This window comes from Apium graveolens, chromosome 9 (assembly GCF_009905375.1).
Source record: "Apium graveolens cultivar Ventura chromosome 9, ASM990537v1, whole genome shotgun sequence".
In the NCBI taxonomy this organism is placed as follows: domain Eukaryota; kingdom Viridiplantae; phylum Streptophyta; class Magnoliopsida; order Apiales; family Apiaceae; genus Apium; species Apium graveolens.
This window is the reverse complement of record NC_133655.1, coordinates 282698040-282725088: the sequence shown is the minus strand read 5'-3', so window position 1 is coordinate 282725088 and position 27049 is coordinate 282698040. Positions and strand designations below refer to the sequence as shown.

The 27049-nt window shown below is 33.3% G+C and overlaps 4 protein-coding genes across 7 annotated transcripts; 2 read left to right on the top strand and 2 right to left on the bottom strand.

The window, feature by feature from the left end:
* The first annotated feature begins 7352 nt into the window (after window positions 1–7352).
* On the top strand, window positions 7353–12186 carry LOC141683332 (UDP-sulfoquinovose synthase, chloroplastic). Its single transcript, XM_074488027.1, has 3 exons — window positions 7353–7518; window positions 9076–10158; window positions 11460–12186. The coding sequence occupies exons 2-3, from the start codon at window positions 9109–9111 to the stop codon at window positions 11859–11861; spliced, it is 1452 nt and encodes a 483-aa protein (XP_074344128.1). The 5' UTR covers window positions 7353–7518; window positions 9076–9108; the 3' UTR covers window positions 11862–12186.
* A 145-nt stretch (window positions 12187–12331) lies between these two features.
* On the top strand, window positions 12332–15326 carry LOC141683333 (heat shock factor protein HSF30-like). 3 transcript variants are annotated; one of them, XM_074488030.1, is made up of 3 exons: window positions 12332–13096; window positions 13960–14803; window positions 15097–15326. In XM_074488030.1, exons 1-2 carry the CDS (start codon window positions 12788–12790, stop codon window positions 14776–14778), a joined length of 1128 nt encoding a protein of 375 aa, XP_074344131.1. In that variant the 5' UTR covers window positions 12332–12787; the 3' UTR covers window positions 14779–14803; window positions 15097–15326. The 3 variants fall into 3 exon arrangements, with proteins under 3 accessions (XP_074344131.1, XP_074344129.1, XP_074344130.1); XM_074488028.1 differs by having other exon boundaries at window positions 13960–14759; window positions 15097–15325; XM_074488029.1 differs by having other exon boundaries at window positions 13960–14782; window positions 15097–15325.
* A 635-nt stretch (window positions 15327–15961) lies between these two features.
* LOC141682619 (protein IQ-DOMAIN 6-like) lies at window positions 15962–18923 on the bottom strand. Of its 2 annotated transcripts, none has more exons than XM_074487323.1 (5): window positions 18594–18923; window positions 17751–18020; window positions 17155–17382; window positions 16916–17029; window positions 15962–16818 (listed from the first exon to the last, which is right to left on the bottom strand). In XM_074487323.1, the coding sequence occupies exons 1-5, from the start codon at window positions 18657–18659 to the stop codon at window positions 16141–16143; spliced, it is 1356 nt and encodes a 451-aa protein (XP_074343424.1). In that variant the 5' UTR covers window positions 18660–18923; the 3' UTR covers window positions 15962–16140. The 2 variants fall into 2 exon arrangements, with proteins under 2 accessions (XP_074343424.1, XP_074343423.1); XM_074487322.1 differs by having other exon boundaries at window positions 15962–16821; window positions 18594–18921.
* Window positions 18924–20400: 1477 nt separating this feature from the next.
* On the bottom strand, window positions 20401–26463 carry LOC141684197 (mitochondrial carrier protein CoAc1). Its single transcript, XM_074489042.1, has 7 exons — window positions 25318–26463; window positions 24584–24669; window positions 24291–24498; window positions 23157–23286; window positions 22373–22557; window positions 21800–21928; window positions 20401–20667 (listed from the first exon to the last, which is right to left on the bottom strand). Exons 1-7 carry the CDS (start codon window positions 25507–25509, stop codon window positions 20566–20568), a joined length of 1032 nt encoding a protein of 343 aa, XP_074345143.1. The 5' UTR covers window positions 25510–26463; the 3' UTR covers window positions 20401–20565.
* Between the last annotated feature and the right edge of the window lie 586 nt (window positions 26464–27049).

Sequence of the window (27049 nt, the reverse complement as noted above, 5' to 3'; positions counted from 1 at the left end):
GGTAAGACACTTTAGAGTCAAGAATCAACACATCAGAATGATGCGTATGGTTAGCAACAACTAGAGCAATATCTTCTTCAGAATTATCATCAGTTATAGCAGCAGTACCCGCCCATTTATCGTGTTACTTCTTTTTCTTGGGACATTCCGATTTCCAGTGTCCCTTCTCTTTACAGTAATTACAGACATCATTAGATTTCAAAATCTTAGGAGTTGGTTTCTTGGATTTATTTTTACCCAACTTTCCATGTCCCGTACTCTCGTTGGCTACCAACCCAAAAACCTGATTACCTGTATCAACCATCTTATGGTGCAGCTCTCTAGAATGAAGAGAATATCTAACCACCTCTAGAGAAATAGTATATTTACCAACAATAAACGATTGCACAAAATTCTCGTGTGATAATGGTAAAAAAATTAACATAATTAAATCAGCATCGATCTTCAACTTTAACATCAATATTATGCAATTCTAATAAAATTATGTTTAACCGATCTAAGTGATCTCGAAGAGGAATACCCTTATGGATTTACAGACTAAACAGACGTTGAATCATAAGCAACTTATTTGTTAAATACTTTGTCATGTAGAGACTTTCAAGCTTCAATCATAAACCAGACGCAGTATCCTCCTCCGCGATTTCAGTAATAATATCATATGCAAGGCGCAACAGAATTATTGAGTGTGCCTTTTCTTCGAGACTGGCCATCTCAGCGCTTTCAGAAGCAACCGATTTCGTGTTCAATGGCGCCCAGAGCCCATGTTGCTTTAACAAGGCACGCACCTTGATCTGCCATAGACTGAAACTATTTCTCCCAGTAAATTTGTCGACCTTTACTTAATACCACCAGACATCTTTCTCCCCAAACCGAAATTCAAAACCTAGAATTATAACCAGGCTCTTGATATCAGTTTGTTGTAACAGAAGCAAAAATGATTATGATAAACATGAAGAAAAGACATAAATAGGCAGAAGAGAAAAGTTTTATTGATCTTGAGAAATACATATTACATCATTACATGTTTAGATTATGCCCTAGAGAGTTTATATAATACTTTCTAGGTGGTTACAGAAAATCCCAGAAAAATAGACTCAAAACAGATAACCCTCTAAAAAAAGACTCAAGACATATTTTAACAATCTTCATGTGCCTGCTCTGGTGCTCCCTGCTCCGTAAAAACACATCGTTAATTTGCTGGGGAGAAGGCATGATTTAGCTATTCAGCCACACTCACATGCTTGACTTACACAATACACACTGAATGTTCGATTGTCAAGTTTTGATCTCCAAAACCACGTTAAACAAGAAGATTATCATCCGTAGAATGGAAAGGATCCTGAGTTCTGAAAATGCAAATTAGAAAATTGTTAAAATACTAGGCATAGTCTAGGTCTCCTTATTCTGGTAAACTGCAACCACATCACTTAGTATCTTTATAGATAGTTTAGCCTTATAATAGTTTATGCAACTTGATACCAGTGATTATATGCTCTAACTTCCTAATTTTATCATCATTTATGCACCTTGTCAGATCTGAATTGGTTAAAGGCCGCCATTCAGCATATTGTGAAGGTGCTTTATGAAAATATGGTATTTCGCGTGAAGGTTTCATGTTGTAATTTATATATAAAGGAAATAAACAAAATATAATATGATTTAATTATTGTCTTTACTTTAGTGAGTTGATGTTAAATTTGAAAATAGTGTAACATTTACACTAGTGGTTGGAGATCCTCTTATAACACTCCAAGTTGGCACCTTATGCAAGTTTCAGAACATAAGACGATAAAATATAACCACTTATTATTTGAGATATCACATTGCACTCATATATACACATATATACATATATTTGCACATATATTTTAATTAATTTTAAATATCTTTCTTGTCAATTTTTAAAATATTTTCAAGTGCAACTTTTCAAATTCAAATTAATTTTATGCATAACAATAATAATTTGGTCTACTTTAATGAAGAATACGCACTTAGAGCATTTTGAGTAAAAACACCCTCTAATCATGTCTAACATCATAAATAATAAATTTTATTATTTTTCTCCATTAATTTTATACTTCACCTTTGAGTCTGACATTTAAATAAAGGCACCTTCCAAACATGTCTATAACACAATAAATAATATTTTGTTTATGTATTTCTCTATCCATTTTATGTTTGGCATCTTTAAGTTGACATTTCACATAACAGAAAAATTAGATATACTTTTTATCTGACGAACAAGCGAAATATATATTAAAATATTATAATTCAGCCGAAACAAATATCTGAACTGTCAACTACAATCTGATTGTGAAACAAAAAAAATGAGTTTAACAAATAGTTGGTATAATTTCAGATCGCTTAACACATAAAATATTCAAATTCTTCAATCTAAAATGTATTTACAATGTCATCTCGAGCAATTCAACCTACACCAATTGTGAAACTAGTAGCATCAAAATTGACCTTCACGCAAGTATCATCCGTAGCCAATGTTCAAAACTATCAGTTCCATCAACTGATATTTGAGTAACAGATACCCCAATAATATGAACAATTTTTTTAGTTGTGAAAGGTGATTTCTTACGATATCCACCGTTGTCACAGATCTGATGCGACTTACAGATTTCCCAAAATCCCCTGGAAATCGTTCTTAGAAAAGTTACCGAAACCCGTAATAGAACACACAAAAACATAAAAGCAGAACACACTACCATGCCAAAAAGGTGGGTATGAATAACACATTTGATAACAAGATACTCAACAAGATTTAATCCAAAATGGATAAGATAGCAGTATTATACTGAAAAACTAATAAATGAAAAAGAGTATGATAGAGCGAAGGGAGAAAGGATGAAGAATCGGAAAGTGGAGGTGGGATTACGGGAATCAACTTTGCTTTGGTAAAGATAATCGGATGATATCTCTATCATCGTGCTAAAAAAATTAATTTTTAGAAAAAATGAAGTTGAAATTATATTTTAGGTTGCAAATTCAAGTTATTTTTTGAAATCTATTTTCTTTATTACTATATATTAAATATCAAAACCAGGGCAAAAAGAGCCATTTTAATGGCTGTTAAATCACGATTTTGCTATTTTGTATTGAAAAATTATAAAAATGCCATGCTTTCACAATTTTTTTTTAAAAATAGGTAAATTTTTTGCTCTTTTATATTGAAAAATTATAAAAATGCTATCCTTTCACAATTTCTGCTAAAAATAGATCTTACTGGTGCATCTCATAAAAATCGAACCTCAAACCTTATCCTTACAAATTTAATGTCACAGCCACATTTGCTATATAATTTTTAAGTTAGCCCTCAAATTCTTATTACATAAGTTACATTCTCTCTTTTTATCAAATTCTTTTTTTATAAATTTAACTTTTGGGTAAATAAAATTTTGGTTTTTATTATTTATGTGACTCCTTTTTTAATTTAGTTTTTGTAATTTTACTATAAAATTTTTAAAATGCCACAACTTGTTATTTAAAAAAACATACATATTATATAAAGAGAATTTACCAAAAATATTAACTTTTCTAAGTTCTTTTGCGATTTACTATCTTCTGATTTTTTTTTGCAAAAGTACGTAATTAATCAAAATCAACCAAAATTAACTAGATATGTAATTAGTTGAATAAAGTTTTTTTTGGTTGATTTGAGGTTGCATGTAGTTGCAGAAACTCGTCAAAGATTGCATGCAGTTTATTTCAGTTGTCAAAAAACCGTATTTTTGCAAGTTTTTTTCAAAAATAGACTTCTGTAAATTAAAAAGTGTTATTGCAAATTTTTTTAAAAAAATGACAATATTTTTGCGAAAATATTTTTAGACTTGAGTATTTTTCAAAAAAGGCCTTAAAGTACCTTGTTAATTGTTACTATTAATATTTTTTATAATATTAAATATTTTTTTATACTTTATTTGGAAATGTTTTTTAAAAATCATAATTCAGTATAATTAAGTCTGACTTCGTCGTCCGCAAGGGTTGGCTATTGGTTAAAGAGTGGATAACTATCATCTTGGTCACAGGTTCGAATCCCACGAGAGGAGAAGTTATGATTATGCCTCCTGAGTCAGAGTCTGTCGCTTAAATACGGTTTACCTTGGTTCACGTGTTTACAGACTATTGCGTGAGCCCGTAGGGTTTACCCGGTGCGCATCCGAAGGGTAGCGGCTGCGGGTTATATACAATAAAAAAATGTCTGACTTAGTCAATATACCGAGTCAAGAGTATTCAATTTTATTCAGGGATACTTGGAATAATATAAAAGGATTTAAAAATATAATCTATAATTTGATGTATAATATGTTTAGATATGTATAATATAAAAGGATTTAAAATAATCTATAATTTTGTTGATCAATTTTTTTTAAAATGTAATAAAATATATATTTTTAATTTTTAATATATCATTTCTTTATATTATGAATCAATTTTAATATGATTTGATGTTAAAAATTGAGATATTATTATCTTTTTATATAATACGAATTAGTATATTGTTTCTAATAAAAAAAACTTATTTTAAAATACAAAATTATTATTTTTATTATAATAATATAGTTTTGTTTTTTTAGTAATTAGGCTTATATACATTATAATATGTATCTAATTTCACAATTCAGGATTTCCCAATAATCGAACTTTAGATAAAATGTAAACTCTCACCGTTTAAATTATCTAATCCAACTTTAACAGAATATATGAAAAGAAAAAGAAGTGAGATAATTCGAGATGAACTTTATGTCATTACATTTTCATTTATTTAAATTTTACAAGATGTAATTAAATCTATAAAATAAATGAATTATTATTCAAATATAAAATAAAATTAAAATAATTATTTATAGTATTTAAAAATTATTTCTTTGTTGATGCAAGTTTGTCAGGCTCATGCATGGGCTTTTTAGGCTAGTTCAAATTTTAAATATCATCTTTTTGTATTTTGATAAAATAATTAAATTTAAGATATTTTGAAAAGAGCCCTGAAAGATTAACTTGTACATCTAGATTACAGCTTGAGATAAAGATGAAAATCATCATAACCGATCACAAACAATCAAAACAAATCATGCTTAGCACAATGAAGAACAGAACAAATCTCTATCTGTATGCCAACATTGAATACATCACCGTAGACAAATTAAAACTTTAATAAATTTTGACAACAATTGAAAGTAGCAAAAATAATGAAAGAACTCATCCTGTCATGCAGGCTTTCATCTAATCTACTGCCGATGCAAAGGAAAAACAATGAAAAAATTAAACCAGCAAAATGGTACTGGCTACAATACATCTAACCTAAAACTAAGATGAAGTATCGCATCTAAGATGCTGTTCCCAGCAAATGTAGTTGAAACTAGAACAAATTAATTGACCATGCATAAGCTGTTTTAATTCTTCTCTGGGCACTGGCGGAACCACGATCATAAAATAGTCCGGACTACAGTTTTACTTCTTCTCAGGGTAGTGGCGGAACCAGAATCATAAAATAGCCCGGACTACAGTTATTTTTGAGTCTAGCCAGGGGTTTAAAGTAAAGTGTTAAAATCCTGATAATATAAAAAACATTTAGTTAACTAAATTTTTAGGTTAGCCGGGGCTCCAGCCTAGATTAGTCTCTAGTTGGTTCCTCCTGAGCAGGGTTATCCAATTCATTTCCTTCCAATTTAGCAGGAGATTCATCGTAAATTTCGATATTACCTATCTTTTTATAGCCATTAGTCTCGTTTGGTACGATACGAAGAGCATCAACACCACCATCCTCACCACTAGTAGATGCTTTCTTGGAGGCCTTATTGACCTGATGACACTCTGATGGTACATTTTCATTATTTCGAGCCACGACATCATCGTAAAAACTGCGAACATTGCTCTGTACCACACCATTTTCACCCTCTGATTGAGACGCCCGACAAATAGCTACTTGTTGAAGTACAAGATCCAACTCAGCCTTGTATTGATTACACATATCATGCAAATTCTTCGCTATTCGGCACGAACCCCCAACAGGATCTAATACTCGCAAGTTAGCTTCCTGAATCATAGACCTCACCGCGATTTCACGATGATTAGGATTCACATTTCTAACAGTACTCATGATATTCCTAACGCCAAACAGCCTGTGAACGTTCAAAAACTCGGTTTGGCGATGGGGTGGAAAATAAGGAGCAAGTGCACAATCAGGAGCACATTTTCGACGTTGGTGTTTACATGCAGCACATGCCTGTGACACATTAGTGCCACCAGGACCAGTCATGTATAGATTTTGATTATATAGCCTTGTTTCATGGGGTAGAAATTATCGCGTGTACGATCGAGAAAATAAAGGATGAGAATGAGGTGACCAAAAATCTTTACTGATATGACTCGAAGTGATACCTACATGCTGGGGAATCGGAGCAGTGGCGTAGCCAGGAATTTTGTAAAGAAACGTGATTGAGAACAATTAATATAATATTTTAGAATAATTTATAATTTAAATATATAAAAAGTTAATAAAAAAGAAATGAATAAAATCATAATCAAAATTAAATCTAATAAATTTTAATTGTAAAACCAATACCAATAAAATTAAACGTTCGTGTGAATAAAAAAGTAGACGAAAAGATTTTAAGTGCAAAAAAATTAAATTTTGAAAAATAGTGTTAAAAATTTAGAGAGTGGATGGTTAGGTTTTTAAATCTTCTTTTATGTATTAAGACCAATAAATATATATATTATAATCAATTTTAACTTATTATTGTACAAATTATAGTTACATACATTTCAACGTAAGTATTGCAAACATAAAACGTTGAGAAAAACTAATCAATACATATTTATTTTTTCAAACTTTTTTGCAACCCTGTCAAAATACACTGTCTTAAAGCTACAGATATTTTTTTTACCTTATGCTAAAAAATTTCAAAATTTATAATTTTGTAAAAAAAATTAAAAGGTATTTTTGTAATCTTTTTAGGAGGACTTATTTTAATTTTTTGTAAAAAACCCTAAACTAATTATATTTTTTAAAACTGAAATAAAAACGGTAAAAATAATGAAAATTAAAATTGAGAGTAGTTACTTTCAGAAATAAGTTTGTTATAGTGTTGAAAATTATATTTTGACTCTAATAATTGGGGTCTATAATTGTATATTTCATTTTCAGATAAACAAACAAGACACACCTTATCCAGAAGAAAAAATAATTTTAGGTGAAAATAAAGCCCATTAATGGTAAGTTTGGGCCCAAAATAAAGCCCATAAATGGTAGGTTGGGCTGGGCTGACTTTGTTCATTTCACACACAAGATTCATATTTATGTAAAAAGCTTGAAGGGTTTAAATTGTAATTTACACCACAAAATGTTCTTGAAGATATCAATTATCACACCTGGAATATCCATTACACTTGATCCCCTTATGCTTCCCCAGTAACTCCAGTTTAGCTCTGCTATATATACTTACATATACACACACCCTTTACCCATTTCAATCTTCTCCCTCTTTTTCCAACCATTTCATCAAGGTACTTCACTAAACTCAATTCTTGTTAAATTATGTTTTTTATGTTTATGTTATATTGTTCAAGATTTTAGTTTAAATGTTATGTTTTGATTATAATGTGAAGTTTTTGTTATGGGAAAGTTATAAAGTTGAAGTCTTTAAATAGGTTTGAGATAAAGGTACTAGTTTTTTTTTTGAAAAATATTGTTCTTGTTTGTGTTATGTTTTTCAAGATTTTAGTTTAAATGTTATGTTTTGATTATAATGTGAAGTTTTTTATATTAGAAAGTTATAAAGTTGAAGTCTTTGAATAGGTTTGAAATAAAGGTACTTAGTTTTTAAAAAAAAAAGTATTGTTCTTGTTTGTATTATATTGTTCAAGATTTTAGTTTAAATGTTATGTTTTGATTATAAAGTACAATTCTTTATGTGGGGAAGTGGTAAAGTTAGAGTCTTTATATGGGTTTGAGATGAACCATTTGATCAAGGTACTTAGTTTATTTATTTATATATTTGTTTTTTTTATGTTACATTGTTCAAGATTTTAGTTTAAATGTTGTGTTTTGAGTGTAAAGTTCAATTCTTTTTATTGGAACGTGATAAAGTTGAAGTCTTTATATAGGTTTGAGATGAACCATTTCATCAGGGTACTTGGTTTTTGTTTTTTATAAAAAAAATTGTTCTTGTTTGTGATATGTTGTTCAAGATTTAGTTTAAATGTTATGTTTTGATTATAAAGTTCAATTTTTTATGTGGGGAACTAGAGAAGTGATAAAGTTAAAGTCTTTATATAGGTTTGAGATGAACCATTTTATCAATGTACTTAGTTTTCTTTTTTATTTTGTTCTTGTTTATGTTATATTGTTCAAGATTTTATTTAAATTGTTAGGTTTTGATTATAAAGTACAGTTCTTTATATGGGAAAGTGATGAAGTTGAAGTCTTTTTATAGGTATAAGGATGCATTTTGTGTTCTTGCTTTGGTTAGTAATGTTGGTTTTGTGACTTAATATGTTTTAAAGGAACTTTTTACCCCTATCTCTGAATAGTATATGGAACCATAATAAGTACTTGCATAGTTATTAGTGTAGAGTATGTTCTTTGTTGAGTGATTTTACGAGGAATCGAGGTATTCGAGAAAGCTTGTGATTTCTGCTAAGTAGTGATGCAATTTCTGTGTAAGTTATGTGATTTGAAGGTTCCGAAGCTACAGTTTGCGGCAGAGATTATGTGTGTGTATTTACTTTGCAAGTTTCGTGTTATTTTTCCTAAGTTAGTTTATCTAGTTGCATTTTACTTTCTTAGATATAGAATGATATGTTTACCTGTCTTGTATCTAATATAAGTGGACAGTTTATGATGGAAACTTGAAAAGAACCATTGAGTATCCGAGATTCGTTTCATAATTTAATATTGTGCTTTTCCTGTTCTTTTAATGTTTTTGTTCTTCTGCAGTAAATCACTAGGTTTCTTCGTTAATTTTAAAAGAAATTTAGGCCCTTGTTAGATGTTGCTAAAACTCTAAGTAGTTAATTTCTTTGAAATTGATGGAAACTGATTAATATGATTTCTCTTTATAGGTAAAATACAAGTTCGAGAGTAAAAGTGTCACTATGGCTCATCTGGTTTCTACCTCCTGTTCCATAAGTATCCCCTCAAGAAGCAGATTTTGTTTCAAAGAACAGAGTTTAATCGGCGCAAAAGTCTCTTTTGCATCTTTTGGTTCACAGATTTCTAGCTTTTCATCTAAGAAGCTTATCTATCGAGGAGAGAGATCACAAAGAGTTTGCACTATTCATGCAACAACTCTCCCTTTGATTGAAGAAGCCAAAACACAACCTAGCTCTGCCTCTTTAAACACCTCTCCTGAAGGATCGAAGAAAAAACGGGTAATGATTATAGGTGGCGATGGCTACTGTGGCTGGGCTACTGCCCTCCACTTGTCCAAAAAAAATTATGAAGTTGCAATTGTTGATAATCTTGTTCGACGTAACTTTGACCAGCAGCTTGGTCTTGACTCACTTACGCCAATTGCGTCCATCCATAACCGTATTAGACGCTGGAAATCCATTACAGGTAAGACCATCGAACTCTATATTGGCGATGTCTGTGACTTTGAGTTTTTGTCAGAGACTTTTAAGTCTTTTGAACCTACTGCTGTTGTCCATTTTGGAGAACAGAGGTCTGCCCCGTACTCTATGATTGATAGGTCAAGAGCTGTCTACACGCAGCATAATAATGTCATCGGAACAATAAATGTTCTGTTTGCTATTAAGGAGTATAGTGAGGAGTGTCATTTAGTAAAACTTGGGACCATGGGAGAATATGGAACCCCAAATATAGACATTGAGGAAGGTTACATTACGATTAACCATAATGGAAGATCAGATACTTTACCTTATCCTAAACAAGCAAGCTCCTTTTACCATTTGAGCAAGGTCCACGACTCAAACAATATAGCGTTCACTTGCAAGGCATGGGGAATACGGGCAACTGACCTGAATCAGGGAGTAGTCTATGGTGTGAGGACAGACGAGACTGATATGCATGAAGAGCTTTATAACAGGTTTGATTATGACGGAGTTTTTGGAACTGCTCTAAATCGCTTTTGTGTTCAAGCTGCAGTTGGTCACCCGCTTACTGTTTATGGGAAAGGGGGCCAGGTAAGATTAAATTTTTAGAATAAATCAAAATTTGCTTCATTGCTAAATGTCTGCTAACTTTAATATCTGATGCGTATTGAGGCTCTTGTTTGATATATTCCTAATCCTTCAAGTCAAATAGTGACTTTGGCTTAAGTAAATACTAGATGATAACCCGAAGCATGGGCCGAGAAAATTTATTTAGATAAATTATAATATAATTAAATAATATAATTAAAAGCAATTTAAATAAATTAACAAAAATATGATTAATGTATCATTTATTTATTATAATATAATACATAATTACATCAATATCATATAATATATAATACAATCAAGGTATTATATTTTATTTATTCCAGTATACTTAAACAATTGCATCGACATCATTATCTCATATGAAAATCAAAATAGAGAATGTCAAATAAATACTTAATATTACTTTATTTGTGCAACTCGATAGGGTTAAACTAAAAGAATTACAATTATAATAGGATTCCAACAATTATATTATTTTATTAAAAAAAACAATTTAGAATTGTAGTGAAGATAGAAATCTAGAGGTGAAACCAAATTAAGTATCGAAGTTATTATTTTACTTTATTATTAAAGAAAAGTATAAAAACATAATATACACGTGACAAATATGTTATTTGTGCTACGATTATAATAAAAGAAGCACAGTTATAATATGATTCTAATACTTCTATCAATTCTATTATTTCATTAAAAGATAATAGAATTATACGGGAATTAGGATTATAGGGGTGGAATCAAAATAGGTGAAACCAAATTTGGTACCGAGGTACCATTTAAAAAGGGATTTCGCTTATTAATAAAGGTTATAACATTCTGTTATCAAATTTTATAACTATTAGTTTGCGGTGCCCCTTTGTTAGTACATGTAGTGCACTATATTCTACAAGGCTACGGCAGATGTCCTCAGCTACCAGTTGAATATGTTTAGACCCTCAAAATTTGCCTCCTTGCTGAGATACAAAGTGAGTCTGACCTTCAGCCCCCCCACACGTACATATGTGCATAGCAAATTATAGGACAAGTCAGTGAATGTTTCAAAAAATTTGGTCAAGCACTTGATCCTATCCCTAGCCTGTCTGACAGAGCTGGAATTGCTTTTGTAGTACATATGTATTTAATTTTTCTTTAATCACTTGAAACTACATTTCACTTGTTAAAAAAGATTTCTAATTTGGTAAACATGGAAGTCATAATTAAATAGAAAAACATGAATTTGTAATGGTTCATGACTTTCCATTGCTTTTAAGCCTTGTTCTGATCAGTTCCTTTGTACTTAACAGACTAGAGGATACCTAGACATAAGAGACACAGTTCAGTGTGTGGAGCTGGCCATCGCCAATCCAGCACAGCATGGGGAATTCCGGGTCTTTAATCAATTTACCGAGCAATTTTCCGTTAACGAACTTGCTGCCCTTGTAACAAAGGCAGGAGTAAAGCTTGGGATTGATGTCCAGACCATATCTGTGCCCAACCCTAGAGTAGAGGCAGAAGAACATTACTACAATGCAAAGCACACCAAACTCATCGAGTTGGGACTTCAGCCTCATCTTCTTTCAGACTCTCTTCTTGACTCTGTGCTCAATGTCGCTGTCAAGTTCAAGGATCGTGTTGACACAAAACAAATAATGCCAAGTGTTTCTTGGAAAAAAATCGGTGTCAAACCAAAAACTATCGCGGCCTAAGACGAGACAATGGGGAGAGACTTTAGCAAGTGTCACTAACATGTGATAGTGCAATTGAATATCTATGAGTCCTTATAGTCCAAGTACTAGATTACATTTATAATACATGGTTTTCACCATAGCTAGGCTGTTGTATTCAAGAATATATACTACTATCGTACTATGTTAAAAGTTCGGTTGTTTTGGCGCTGTACAGATTTTCAAAAAGTTGAGCTTGTTTTGATCTAAGGGGTCCTGTTCCAGTTCATTGCCAAATCTCTGAATAATATTGGTGATTTTTCAAACTGATGTTAAAAAGGTGATGTCTATTGCACTTCTTGTAGTAGTGAATTAGCCTTATTTATATACATATTTGTGACTTTGTGTGGTAACAACAGCACACGGGTGTGAGCCGTAGTTGGATAAATTTATGAGCAGTAAATTTTTGTTCGCCAATAAATAATGTAAACTTCCATATATACAGAAGATATTATTTACTTTAACCACATTCGGTCTCGTGAAAAAAACTTCTATATATACAAAAATATTATTTACTTCAAGCGGCTTATGGTCTGTCTCGTGAAAAAAAATGGAGCACCTAATGATGCGTCTTTACAAAATGCGCAAAACATCCGGAAGGGTGTAGAACGTTCTAGAGGAAGGCCGAGTCGGCCCCCATGCAGATGATGCCAATTCTTGCCACCTGGAGCAATCATTTACTGACACCTTAGATTTGATTTGACAAGTGTTGCAATTATCAGACCAAAGTACAAATTCTCTTTCAGAATGTCAATAACAAAAATTAATAAATGAAAATCCAAGGCTCATCTGAAAATTATCACTCACTAGTATCAGCTACACTGAAAGTACCGCCTCCCCAATTTGCTTCCGTTACATAAAAATCTCAAATCTCTGTAAAAATAAATTTTACTCTGCAAAAAAAGAAGATGGATTACATGAAAGCAATGGATCAAGAATTGAAAGTGAAGGGGGGAGAAGAAGCGAGCAATAATTCTTCATCATCATCTTGTGCTACACCTCAGCCAATGGAAGGGTTACATGATGTGGGCCCTCCTCCATTTTTGATCAAGATTTATGATATGGTTGAAAACCCTGCTGTTGATTCTGTGATTTCTTGGAGTAAAGCAAGAAATAGCTTCATTGTTTGGGACATTAATGAATTCTCTGTGTCAATGCTCCCTAAATTCTTCAAGCACAACAATTTCTCTAGCTTTGTTCGCCAGCTCCATACTTATGTAAGTCCCTTCCATTTCTATTACAAGATCTGAGATTAAATTCTGATGTCATTTTCTTTCAAGAATTTCGGGTTTTTTTCTATCCTTGTGTCTTGAGAAAGATCATGTTATGTGGCTTGGTGTAGAAAAAATATCTTTCCAACATATATATGCTTGAGTCATCATAAAATCATGTGGGGTTTTTTTACTTGTGATTGTGCATTTTCTTTGAAGTGGATTAATGTGTACATTCTCTTGTTTAAACTTGTGTGGACTGTGGTAGTGTGGTGCTTATAGTGATAACTGTGGGGTGATTCTTATGGCATTTGAGTTGGTATAATTCTAATTTTTTTATGTAAGTGTATATGCTTTGGTTAGTGATCATGTGTAGATCTTGAATTATTTTGTTTGGTGTTGATGATATTCTGATAGGTGTGGCCGGACATTAAAATTTAGAGAGAATTGCTCTTTACACCCATCAAATTTGGCCAAAAATCAATTTTGTATACATACTTTCAGAAATTACAGTTAGCATCCTCCTTTAAAATCCGATCCAAGTTGCACCCTTTTTGCCGATTTTGTCAAGTTTTGTAGCCCGAATTCTTGTTTTCAACAATATATATAATTTATTCTTGAAGAGAAAAGATGAGATATATTGTAGGAGACAATAATTAGGGCTAAATAATTAAGCAAAAAGGGTGCATGTTGAATCGGATTTTAAAATAGGGGGATGCGAACTGCAATTTCTGGAAATAGGTATACAAAATTGATTTTTGGTCAAATTTACGGGGTGCAAAATGCAATTCTCTCTAAAATTTATGATGTTCATGTTTTATTCGATGTGCAATGATTCTAATAGAGTTCAATGCATATAATTGATGTAGGGTTTCAGAAAAGTGCACACTGATCGATGGGAATTTGCTCATGAGAGTTTTCTGGGAGGCCAGAAGCATCTTTTGAAGAATGTTAAAAGGCGAAGGAATGTATCACAGAGGATGCAACCAAAAGGAGGAGGACCTTGTGTTGAATTGGGTGAATATGGCATTGAAGGGGAGTTGGAAAGATTGAGGAGGGATAAGAATATGCTGATGGCAGAAGTTGTAAAGCTCCGACAACAACAGGAGGAGTCCAAGAAGTGCATTATAGAGATGGAGAATAGGATTCAAGACATGGAGTCCAAGCAGCAATTTCTGATGGATTTTCTTTCTGTGGCTGCTAGGAATCCTGCATTTATTCAGAAGTTTCTGGAGATGCATGGAGCAAAAATGGATCCACAAATGATTGAGATTGGAAGGAAGAGAAGGCTCGCTCTGAGCCCTGGTGGGGATAATTTTCTGGATCAGGCTTCATATTATTCTAGAAAACAGCAAGAAATGTCTGCAGATGCTGAAACAGATATAGAGTCATTCTTATTGGCTGCTGTGGACAACGGGTCAAGTGACAACATCAATTCCCCAAAGGTACCGACTAGTGAGGAATACTCGAACGTTTCCAATAACGTTATGTGGGAGGAATTACTTGACGAGGAACTTAATATTGTGAAAGAGGATGGAGTTGTAGGTGATCAGCCTGGTATGGAAATTGACTATCTAACAAAATCACCAGGTTGGGATATAGAAGAGCTAAGGGACCTTGTTAATCAATCGAACCATCCGAGGCCGGAGGCCGGATTTGTGAAGAACAGGTTTCATAGAGATATTTAAAGTGGTACTGTGTGTTTGCATTTTGGTATGCTGAAGTCTGGATTGGTCCCTGCAACTACATCCCCTCACCTTGGTCCTGTGTATGAATCATAAATATATTGGATTCTTTTGCTTTCATCTCATGGCTAATTCAATAATTTATTTCATATACAGCAAGGGAAGGGGATGGTGAATAGTTGCTAGGAGGCTTTTGTTTCATGAATCCTTTGAATATATCAAATCACCTGAACTTATTCAATAATAGCTTCTTTTATAAATTTTCTCCATTTTATTAGTTTCTAATTTCTCTTGGTAATATTTCTTTGCTGCGTTTTGCAGGAACTTGGAAGATGCTGTCGCCAAGGTGCAGCTATGGCATCAACAGGATGGGATTGTATTTGATCAGTGACTTTGTATTACATGAAGCTGCATGCCTTATTCTTGCTGAGACAGTAGAGTTTGCTTTTGTTTCTCATTAACTAGTGTAATCTTGCATGGAGTTTGTTTTTAAGTTGCAAGTTGTGTTCATTGTATTATAAGTAATATTTTTTCTTTTTAAGTTAAAAAAAATATTACTCAGTAATCCTATGCAGCCTTTTATTTACTTGATTCAGTTTGCTTTTCATTTTAATTTGAATTGAAAGCTACGCTTGCAAAATCAATTTTGTCATTCCAAAGTTTATCTGGATATAGACATGAGGTGATTTCAACTTCACCAAAGTTCAAAAAGTTCACTTTTGATGGTAAACAAAAACTCCCTCTGTCCCTCTGGTTCTTTATATCGGGGGACGGTGGTTCGACATGCATTTTAAGGCTCATATCAAGTATTGTTTCAAAAAAAAATTCCTTCTAAATAAAATTACAATGTTTAAACTTTTATTTTAAAAAAATGTTAAAAATAAATTATGAAACTATATTTTATAGTTGGCTTAAAATGCATGTCAAGCATATGAAAAAACTCGTAAAGAAATGAGTGGGACGAAATGAGTATTCGTCAGCGGCACATGCATTATATAACTTCACCACTTTAAAACTAAAACAGCTTTCAAAGAATTCAAATTTGAAATATAATCGACACTCAATTATTGCATATATAGTACTAGCACACATGCTGTAATTTTAAGTAGACTGGCTGATGTTGGGATGTGTTTTTTTCCTTCTTGTTTGAAACCAAGTAGTTTATAATCAATGCTACTAAGATTCATTAAGGAATAATCATTTTGACATGTCTAAACACTCATAAAATGCACTTCAATGCTGATCAAGTTACTCAAAACAAAGTTTTAACAAACTCTAGTTATCTCACATACACAGAACAACAAGCTGTTGAACATAGGGAAAGAAAACATGAACATAACCATAAATTCAAGGAAAAATTTCTCTCTATCCCTTCAGTTTTGTCGAACTTCTGTCCACTCGAGAGGCAGGTTTGCATAGCAACCTGGACATATTGACTAGAGAAGGTTCAGAACCAGCATTGCCTTTTAAATCTTCATCACTGAATACTGCTGATTTCCTCAGAAATTGAAACTCATCCTCAGCTCGTGACATGGATCTGTGAGAGTTGTTTCGTTGCTTTGCCTTAGCTGCTTCAGTCAGGTTCATATAGCTTGGTTTACTGACATAAATGTTGTCATCTGTTCTATCTGATGCCATATTTGTGTTTCCGGATAGTGGAGTTGTTGATGTGCAGAATGAAGATGATGCTGAGCTCTTATCATAGTGAAACTCCGAGCTTGGACTTGAGGATGAGCGCGTGGTTTGTCCAACTAGAGGAGGTTTAGCTGAAATCCTAGTGGTCACATTGTTCCTCCTGATTTTCACCGAGTGTGTTTCAGACGATTTTGAGAGGTCAGCTTTGATGTTGTCTGCATAGGTTTTGGGTGGTGGAGTTATTTCTGAGGGGTCTGGTTGGACTTTCTCCATTAATCGATTTTCCCATGGTTTTGCTGCCATCCAACGCTCTAACCAGCTCCAGCCCCAACCATTTTTGTTGAACTCATTCTTCTGGGATGCCATTGAAATATTAGTCCGTGCCTCAGCATTCTGAAAGGCTTTCCACTGCTGAGAGTAAAAAGAACCCGAAGAAGTTTAACATTGTTTGCTAATATTTAGCTAAGAGAACATCAAGCGAAGAATTACATAATCTTGTTTGTACCTTTTGAGCAAGAGAATAAGCAAGGGCTCTTTCTCTCTTAAAGGCTCCCTCTTGCCTCATTTGTATTTTTGCTTTAACTTCTTGCAGTGTTCCTCTGCTATCACACCACCCCTCCTGAATTTCAAGAACATTAAGTTTCAAACAATAGAGGGGAAAAAATGTACATGACCAATACTATCATGAACATTAAAGGAAGACTCAAGTCTATAAAGAGACAATGAGCATCAAGCAATTTGTACCTCAGCCTCCCTTAGGAGTTCAGCATTGCTTCGACGTTCATTTAGCATATCCTGCACAGCTTGCCCTTCCATAGACATACGCACACGACGAGCTCTAACTCTTGCTTGAACGCGAACAAGAGCCTGCATGCATCTTAGGGTCACAGCAGCTTGCTTTCTCACTTGTCTGCCTCGGACTAAAGCTTGAATCCTTACCACTCCTTTCAAAGCCCTTAAAGCTCTCCTTGCCTAAACTCGTCAAAGCAGGAACAATTTAAATGCTAAACATCAGTAAACATCCTCAAGTAGGTATCCAGAGAGGGAAGCCTATGTAACTAATAACAGAACTTGTAGTACTTCTTTTCTCCAACTACTCAGATATTTTTTCACTTCAACTACAAGTGTACTTTCCCACATCAAGAACAAACCAAAGTACCAAATTTTTAGAGAGATGAATTAAAAAGACCAACTCATTCTTCAATATCTTGCACAATTCACAGCAATAAAAATTTAAGCATAATAAAACAAGAAACCCAAGTTGTCATTCAAATTTTTACACTAAATTAAACATCTATAGAGCTAATTGGATAATGAAAACAACAAGAAACCCAAATTACCAGAAATCCACGAAACGCGGTTTGAATCCGAATAGCAGCCCATTCTTTCCTCACAACCTTGAAATCTTTAGGAGGAGCTCTAATTACAGTAGCAACAGCAGCAGAGAAAGCAGGATCACCGCCATTAAGGGAAGGCGAATCGGAACCATCAGAATAAGTAAGAGATCTATGGTACTGATTCCCTTTAAATCCCTTCCAAGCTGATGATACTAAATCACCAGATGAGCTCCTCCATAGCTTCCATTTCTTGTTCTTTCCCCCACTCTTTTCCTACACAAAACACACAGTTACACATAGTTCTTAGCTGCCTTGAAAAAGGGTAAAGATGAGATTTTTAGTCAAGATTAAGGCTAAGTGACCATCTTTCCTACATAAAACTCACAGTTAAACACAAACTTAGATACTTAACAGTATAAAGATTTGCTCATCTGATATCTACTTTTTTCTTACACAAAACTCTCTCTCTCTCTCTCTCTCTCTCTCTCTCTCTCACTGTCTTAGGTACATTAACAGTCAAAGCTGAGATTTTTATTCAAGATTAGTCTATCTAATAATCTTTTTCACATACACACACACATACACTTCTTAGGTACATTAACTGTGCAAAGATAAGATTTTTAATCAAGATTAGTCTATCTAATTATTCATTTTCATACACAAAACACACACACACACACACACACACTTCTTGGACTTATTAACAACGAAAAGATAAGATTTTTATTAAAAAAAACTAGTCTATTTAGTTATCCTACTCTAACAAACAACACACATTTACACACACTTCTCATATACATTATGAACAGTGCAAAGATTGGATTTTTAATCAAGAAAAGAGGGTACCTGGTCATCTTTTTCGGGTTTCTTGAGCCCAATTAAAGATTTAACCCATTTTCCTGAAGCACCCATCTGAGTTAAGTTTCTTGACTTTGAGTTTGGATTGTGCAGAAAATCTAAGGATAAATTTGGTTTTAAATGAAATTGCTAGAAAGAGAGAGATTAATAAAGAAAGTGCATTTAGAAGAACAGGGGTCAGAAGAGCTATAATGAGAAAAAAATTAAAGATAAAGTGAGATTGTAACAATCAAGACAACATATTTATACAGAGAGAGATGGAGAGAGAGAGAGAGAGAGAGAGAGAGAGAGAGAGATTAGTGGGGAAGAGAAGAGGGAGAGTGGGTACAAAATAGTGGCAGAGTGAAATGCAAATGTGCCGTTTGATTTTTGAATTTCAAACTAGAAGAGGGAGGAAGACACATGGGTTTTTATTATTTTAATATTATTTTCTTTCGTGTTTCATAATTTACTCTAACAATTAATAAACACAATGATTTTGATGTTCGACTTAATAAAATTTATTTTTTAAAAACTATGTTGAGTTGGAGGTGAAGTAAAACAAAATTTGAAACTAAAATGTAATCAATATTGACAAAATATTATTATTTTAATCGATATGAGATATTAGAAACACGTTGTTGGACAGACGAACCCGCGGAAAAAAAAGAACTATTTTTCAAGTACAGTTGAACCTCAATTAAATAATAATCGTTAAAGAAATAACTTCGTTAAAATAATATTTTTTCCGGTCTCAACATAATGGACACAGTATAATTTTTACTCCTAATAAACTCAATAAAATAATATTTTTTTCTCGATTACAATCCTATTAGTTTAAAAGATTTAACTGTATAAGGTCATGATTAAATCAATTTTTCTTCAAGAAAACACTGTGATTGTTGTAAATTGCAACTACTTCCTCTCTCATCATTTACTAGATCTCGCAAGTCCATATATAGCCTCAACTGAGACTTTAAATTTTTTGAAGTTGAATGGTTAAAAGTAGCAAATATTTCAAACACACTGCTACCTAACTTTATACAAACCACATGATCTCCTCCACAGTACTCTGTAAATCTATGTAAAAAAATAAGCACGTCTCAATGGGAGTTGTCTGGTTATAGAAAGGCACAAAACACAAAACAGAGGACCAAAAAAATCAGTGGTAACAGAAAATGACAGAGGTCTTAAAAAATTACTCTGTGCTGTTTTCCACATTACTACTTTCTCCAAGAGTGTGAATTTACAAACTCCATCTCCAGTCAAAGATACTTCTCCAATGTTTCGAGTTTGACATCTTATTGTATCACCATGCCAGCCTTTGTTTTTCTCTGCAAATTGCGATTTTGTTGGTATATACCGGTATTTAACCCGGAAACTAGAAAACTCGGAGGAAATATAAACGAATGTATATACCAGTATTAAACTCGAGAACTAGAAAACTCTGAGGAAATGTAAACGAGGAGAGAACATGCTCCATATATCCGACTTTTAGAGGGTGGTGATTTGTAACACGCTAGCACGTTATGGTCAGCACGTAGGAATATACCGACTAAAAAAATTAGGATTGTTTTCTTCGCTATTACTGAACAGTTTTTCATATGATTGGAAATGTGTGCTGGATTACACAAAATGAATATCATATAGATTAGATTGGGACTGCAACTCATGCCTCCAAGAGATCAAAGTGTCCAAGGGAGCTTTAACTACATATTGAGTTAATATCAATAGAGCTGGAGTTTAAATAGTACTACAGACATTCCTATGCTACCTGCTACCATAAGTTTAGAGCACTAAAATTTGAGAATTACGATCACAGACAAAACTGATTTTTTTTATTAATGTGAGCAATACTATAGGTTAAACATGGTCCAATATGTCTGTTGTGATATTAAGTGATGCAGTGTAATGTTTAAACTCTGTTAACTTTAAGATGTGCCTTATGCAGTGAAGCTGATCCGATAACTTTGAAATGTGTCTAAGCAGCAGAAGCTGATCCCGATTTCTGTCGCTGTGGTATTTTTAGCCAAGACTTCATAATGTCATATGCCGTGAAGCCAATTGCTACTGATGGCACAATCTATAAAAAAAAGTACATAAGAGTTATTACCACTGATAATGCATCTATAAGAGCAAGTCCAATGCAAAATAGCTATAGTTATTACTATAATTTGGCATCAAAAAGTGTCTATTGGTGCTAAAACAAAATTTCAACTCCAATGCTAGATGCATTTTGAAACCAAATATTTCCTTATTTACCTAAATTTTGTCACTTTGCCCCAAGTTTCATTTAAAGTACAATAACATACATCTCATTTGTAGAAGTATGATGATGTGGCTAGATGCATAAATGCATCCTTGGTTTCATATTTGCATCCAAGTATAGACCTCCTTTGGAGTTGAAATTTTTGACATTTGATTTCAAATTTTAGAAATGGCATCACTTATAGCATTGCATTGGACTTGCTCTAACACATCATTTTTGGTTAGTTTTTTTAGCACTCGCAACTACCTTGAACCAAATCAACAAGTTGAAAACAGAATAAAATTATACATGATTGCTCAGAATCTTGTGCAACTGAAAAGGCTATGATAAACAAACCTCAAAACTTTAAAAATCATAGAACTGAAGGGAGACTACAAGTCTACAACACATGTCATGAGTTCCATTACCCACCAACTTACAAAAAGAAAATCCCAGAAAAAAATAACTTGCTTTAAATGCATTCTTTACTGAATTTTGTTGCAGGCACTGGTTCAAGAAGTATCCATTCAACTATAAGCCTATGACACATCAAAAAGAAAATGCAAATAATTGTTGTTTATCTTTTCCCATTTTAATTCTAATGCATCTCATGTCCTCTTTCTTATTTCCATTGTAACTATGAAAACTTAGGACAGGCAACATAGCGGATATGGATAATAGGCCTTAAGAGGTCTTCCAGGCCTTAAGAGGTCTTCCACGAAACCAACTATAGGTTTACAACTCATTTTTTGAACCCTCCTGTTATCATCACTGTGACAGGCATACTACTTGAGATGTAATCCAGTTTAATATTCAAGTGCCAAACACATAAAATACGGTGCATTTACTATTAAAACAGAATGATACAGCATTACGGCAATACAGCATCAACTTGCAAAAATTTTACAGCCTGCATCCAATAAACGACTCAATGTATCATGCTATTTGAATAAATTAAAAGATATACCTTGATATAATTTATGCTGAGGCCAGCAAATAACTGTCTCCAACCTTGATCACGAGCAATAGTTGTAAGCCCTTCCCATGAGCTTCTGTATCTGGCTCCAGAATGCATCGAAGATTGCAAATGTTCAACCTGGAAATGATACAAGCACTATCAAATATTTGACAAATAACGATGTACGTTGTTTGAGTAAGCATCAGCCTGAATAATCTACAAAACTTTTCTAAATTGGTTTTCAGCTCATATTAGGTTTTCAGGAAACCAGATCCACCGCTATCTACACCCGAATCAGTAAAACTCTTGTAAATGATGGCTTTCAACCCAGACATGATCTTCCAACAAAGAAACAATCCCTCAAATTTGAGTCGACTCAAACATCGAAAAATTGGAATTTCATGCACAGCCAGACAACAAACCTAATGAACTATTTACTGATTACAGATATCATGCATTGACCATTTCTGGACATTGCAAACCAGCAGTAATTCAGACTACAACTAGTGCAATAAAAGGATCACTCTTCAAAATTACTCGAACAAAAATTTACACCCTCTTAGTGAGTCAATGCAAAATTACCTGCATCTGCCTCCTTACAACATCTAATGGGTATGTAAAGGTTTGCCCAAATAAACCAGCAAGAGCTCCACAAGATAGACGCATCCCAATGGATTTCTGGTGCTCCTCAGGGACATGCCTCTTAAGTTCTTCGTAGATGTAAAATTTTAAACCAGCATAAGGTAGAATACCAATTAATGTTGGACCTGGGCATATATAGCTTCATCAATTTCATAAGTCATAAAATGCTGCAAATTAGTATTTCCTACATTGGCAATACAAAATTGGAAATTCAAGAAGACTAGATGTTGCAGAAATATTGAATCATATGGTGCTTTTCTGGTTTGCAATAAGATGTTAACTCCTATCAAGCTGCAATTTCCATGGAAATTATAATATCTAAGAAGTAAGAAAATTTGTAATTGGAGTATATGAATATCACAGGCTTACATTTATCATGCATCATGCATCTAATAGCTTTTTCCTATTGGTTTAAAACCACAAGTTACAATAAAGGGTTTGGGATATCTTAGATCTGAAAAGCAAAAGGCAAGAAGCTGGACAAATTTATAGTCATGCACTATAGAAATGATGTTTATTCGCGATCAATTATTACGTATTACAATCTAGGTTACCCAAGAAATTTCTCAATAAAAAAGTCTACCATTAAAGATTTAATTACCTCAACAAAATCATAAGAAAGCATGCAAAAACTGGAATGACATGGAAAATAAAGATATTTTATTACATCATATACCAACAACATATGTTCAGTCGAACAATGAAGTTGTAAGAAAGTATATACCTACACCACGATAGAGCCCACGCACTCCACCCTCTTTGTATACAGTCCCTAAAACATTTTTGATGCCGGTATACGGTGCCTGAGCATTAAGGCTCCTTGAACTATTTTTCGAACCTCTGGTGTCAACAATCTTCAAAGAAGAAAGGAAATATCAACATCTAATACACCGCCGATAAATGCAGTAAATAATTTACAGGGTATCAGAAATTTGCGAAAGAATGTTGAAAATAAGATGCTATAGACATTTGTACCATGGGCAGTTGGGCACTACAAATTACATTTACATAGTAACATATTAATGGGACATGGGGCTTGAATTTGCTGTCTTATTTCGATCCTAGTTATTTGTATTCAATACACTAATTCATTAGGGAGTATATGCGTCGATAGTTTATAAACAGGGGGACCAATAATTTATAAAAGATAGTAAGGGCATTAATATTGAAAGACTGGAAGGGCATTAATGTTGTCAATAAAGGAATCATTTCTACTGTTAACAGAAATGTATATATTTGAAAATAGGGAGGGCACCGTGTATATTGAACGTATGTAGTATTACTTGCACGTGTTCTCAAATTTGAAATATATTCGTTCATTAAGATTGTGTTGAAATCTGAAAGAGAGTTTGACATGTATTTCACCATAACAGCACAAATTGAACAAATATTTGAGGCCCCTTCTCGATATTGATAATAAAATATTCTAATATTATAAGGAGACATGGAGAATATTAGCATTTCATGCAAGCACTTAATTGCTCTTTTGGTGCTGCATCTAAATTGAAAGTTCCACCACATTTTGAACTCCTCTTATGATGAGGACCCTCTTTTCAGATAAGGGGGCGCAAAGGGCCATATAGAGCAGTTTGAACATATTTCAACTGGATTACAGATTATATCAGGGTAGCGGAGGTTCAGAGCATAATTCTGTGGAACAGGGGTTCTTTAGCTCATCAGAGTCTAGAGGGCAACTAACATTAATGAAACAAATTTAAACATAACATACAGCTTCATTAGTACTTAATTACATATACATGCTGAATTAAAAATAAAATATTCATACATGTAAAAATATACATCAGGTACAAATTCACATTAAAATGTCCAAGCCAGAAATACGATTTCACCTACTTACCTGATAAGCAAGTTTGGTACGAGCCAAATCTAAGGGATATGTGCACAAAACTGCAGTTCCCCCAGCTGCTGAACCTGCTAACAGATCAACAACAGGCCCGGTTCCTAAGACGGGGTAGTTATCCAAAAGATAACATCGATACTGCTCATATGTCATGAAATGTAATGCAGCATAGGGAATAATACGAACCACGCTAGCTCCGTTTCCCCTAGAATTACAAAAAATAACAATAAGATTTAAGATCTGTAGGTAAAAACAAATCTAGAAAGATACATTATTAAGTCTTTACTCACTTGTAAAATCCTAAAACGCCTTCATGGTTCAATATCTTCTTTAAAGATTGATGCACTCCAAGAGACCGAAATCCCTCTGTTCTTGTCTATAAACATTCGGAAGAGAAGGGGAGTCAGAAGAAAAGAAATCATAAATAATCAAAAACAACTTCTGACTTGAACGAAGTCCTACTGTGTTACTGGATTTGAAATACTATAATCTGCATGTGAATTACTTTCAAGTTTCAACTCTATGTACATGAATATAAATGATAAATTGACTGCAAAATAAGATCACCTTTTTTCTCTGATCTCAATACTTCTCACTGAGTTATAAATATTCATATTTTCATTTAATACTGAAAACTGAAAACCAAAGCTTTAGGCTTTAGCCTGAATGCATCCTATATTAATTCTTATATACACATCCCCTAAAATGTGCAGTTCATATATACAGACAATTTCCGTGTATAATCACGTGTTTTAGAAGAGTTTTTTATGACAGTATATGTGGATTTAATGGTCAGAATTCTATCTTTGATTCATTAATCATGTATCCATAAAACTAAACATTTCATTAACATAAATTCTGTGCCTTGTGATATTTTAGATCCGGATTAAATGCAGCCCCACGGGTCTAGATGTAACCCCAAAGCAATAGGAACGACGATATGCATCACAGTCCCAAGATTAGTTTTTCTTTATTTCGGCAAATGAATCTAATGCAAAGCAGTTATCCTCCCACCAGTACTCACCTGGAAAAGTATTTTAATCCGTTCAAGTGGAGCAACCGCGGTCTTAGCAAATGCACCAGCAGCACCTCCAGCAATCAGCTCCTTCACATAAACAGGCAAACCATCAAGATACGAAACATCTCTCCTCGCAGAAGATCCATCAACAAAACCCGCCATATTCGTAGACAACGAAGAACCTTGAGAAGGACCCATCTCCAAAGAATCTCACTCAACCAAATACTCAATAAAAATTGCAAATCTTCAACACAAACAATCACCAACTTTCTTTGCACCACAAAAAATTACCCACTTTGCAGTTTAAAGAACTCCTTATCCCATCTATCTCTCGGAACACAAAATGAGTAATCTTTATTCGCTATAGCTACCGATAACAATGGCCTGAGAACACTTATAATCAAGAAACTTATGTTCACAAGCCAATCTTCCTCCCAAGAAATGACCATATGCATCAACAAATTCACATAAACCCCTTCAAAGCACACAACTTTTCAATAAAATTCAACAAATTCATGAATTCCCACCTCAAATCTTCAAAGCACACAACTTTTCAAAAGAAAATCTCAAATTCAAGAATTCCCACCTCAAATCTTCCAAGCATACAACTTTCCTACAAATTCAACAAATTCATGAATATCAACCTCAAATCTTCAAAGCACACAACTTTTCTACAAATTCAACAAATTCATGAATTCCAACCTCAAATCTTCAAAGCACACAACTTTCCTAAAAATCCAATAAATTCAAGAATCCCCACCTCAAATTCTACAAAGCACACAACTTTTTCAAGAAATTTAACAAAATCAAGAATTCCCACCTCAAATTCTTCAAACTAACCCAAACAAACCCACCCAATCACCAAACTAAACAAACCCCAGATAGAAAAATCTCAACTTTCTCAAATTTGCATCAAAAAATTTATCAAACAATCAAGATTCAGGGTTTAAATGGGCCAAAACCCAGATGGGTCTTGACAAATTAAAATTAATATTGATGGAAATAATGAGAAAAGACCTGGCCTTTCTTAGGGTGTGAAGAAGGTGGTGGAGGCGGGGGGAGCTTCCAAGAAAAAAAAGGGGTTGCTTGCAGGCTGGGTTACAAAGCGCTTTCGGCGTTAAGATTTTGAATGTAGAGACCTACAATAAATTTGCATATACTTGCCTCCAATTATTTTTACATTTAAGTATATCTTTTCGCAAAAGATGTAAACGGGGTGTCAATTGTCGTGTTATAAAATTCGATTAAATCGAGACTAACCGACTCGAGCTAATTATAATTTAAATCCCGAAAAAATTTAAAATAGACATTAATAAGTTGAATTAGAATTTTGTGTGTAAATCATCTATTTCTACTTGATTTATGTAAATAATTTTAATTGTCATTTAATTATCACATATCACAAACTCAAAGCAAAATAAATTTTAATCGACTAGGTACGCTAAAATTCAAACTCAACTTAATTAAATTAAAAGTTAATTATTTAAATAGGTTAAGTTAGGGTTTTGGGTATTTCAATCCCTCTAACCTATCTACAGACTACAAGTGTCAGGAGGGGATAAAAAATTATTTCATATAAATTTTTAACATATTTTGTATCTCAATTTGTTGCTAAAAATAAACACATAAATTTTTTCTGGGTTTCTTGAGAATATTAATTAATTTTAAAACTTTTAACATGTCACTCAATGACTCGAACATGAGATGGTAGTTAAATTACTAATATTAGTACAACAAT

What these genes read in the sequence shown, in the direction of transcription:
- LOC141684197 (XM_074489042.1), bottom strand. Translation starts at nt 25,509, where the DNA reads ATGGGTCCTTCTCAAGGTTCTTCGTTGTCTACGAATATGGCGGGTTTT. An exon ending in GGATTAAAATACTTTTCCAG is followed by an intron (nt 24,670 to 25,317) that starts GTGAGTACTGGT and finishes GAATGTTTATAG; the next exon opens with ACAAGAACAGAGGGATTTCG. An exon ending in TTGTAAGGAGGCAGATGCAG is followed by an intron (nt 21,929 to 22,372) that starts GTAATTTTGCAT and finishes TATCATTTCCAG; the next exon opens with GTTGAACATTTGCAATCTTC.
- LOC141683333 (XM_074488028.1), top strand. Translation starts at nt 12,788, where the DNA reads ATGGATTACATGAAAGCAATGGATCAAGAATTGAAAGTGAAGGGGGGA. An exon ending in TTCGCCAGCTCCATACTTAT is followed by an intron (nt 13,097 to 13,959) that starts GTAAGTCCCTTC and finishes TAATTGATGTAG; the next exon opens with GGTTTCAGAAAAGTGCACAC. An exon ending in GCCGGATTTGTGAAGAACAG is followed by an intron (nt 14,760 to 15,096) that starts GTTTCATAGAGA and finishes TGCGTTTTGCAG; the next exon opens with GAACTTGGAAGATGCTGTCG.
- LOC141682619 (XM_074487322.1), bottom strand. Translation starts at nt 18,659, where the DNA reads ATGGGTGCTTCAGGAAAATGGGTTAAATCTTTAATTGGGCTCAAGAAA. An exon ending in AACTCCTAAGGGAGGCTGAG is followed by an intron (nt 17,030 to 17,154) that starts GTACAAATTGCT and finishes CTTGAAATTCAG; the next exon opens with GAGGGGTGGTGTGATAGCAG. An exon ending in CTTATTCTCTTGCTCAAAAG is followed by an intron (nt 16,822 to 16,915) that starts GTACAAACAAGA and finishes TTTTACTCTCAG; the next exon opens with CAGTGGAAAGCCTTTCAGAA.
- LOC141683332 (XM_074488027.1), top strand. Translation starts at nt 9,109, where the DNA reads ATGGCTCATCTGGTTTCTACCTCCTGTTCCATAAGTATCCCCTCAAGA. An exon ending in TTTATGGGAAAGGGGGCCAG is followed by an intron (nt 10,159 to 11,459) that starts GTAAGATTAAAT and finishes TGTACTTAACAG; the next exon opens with ACTAGAGGATACCTAGACAT.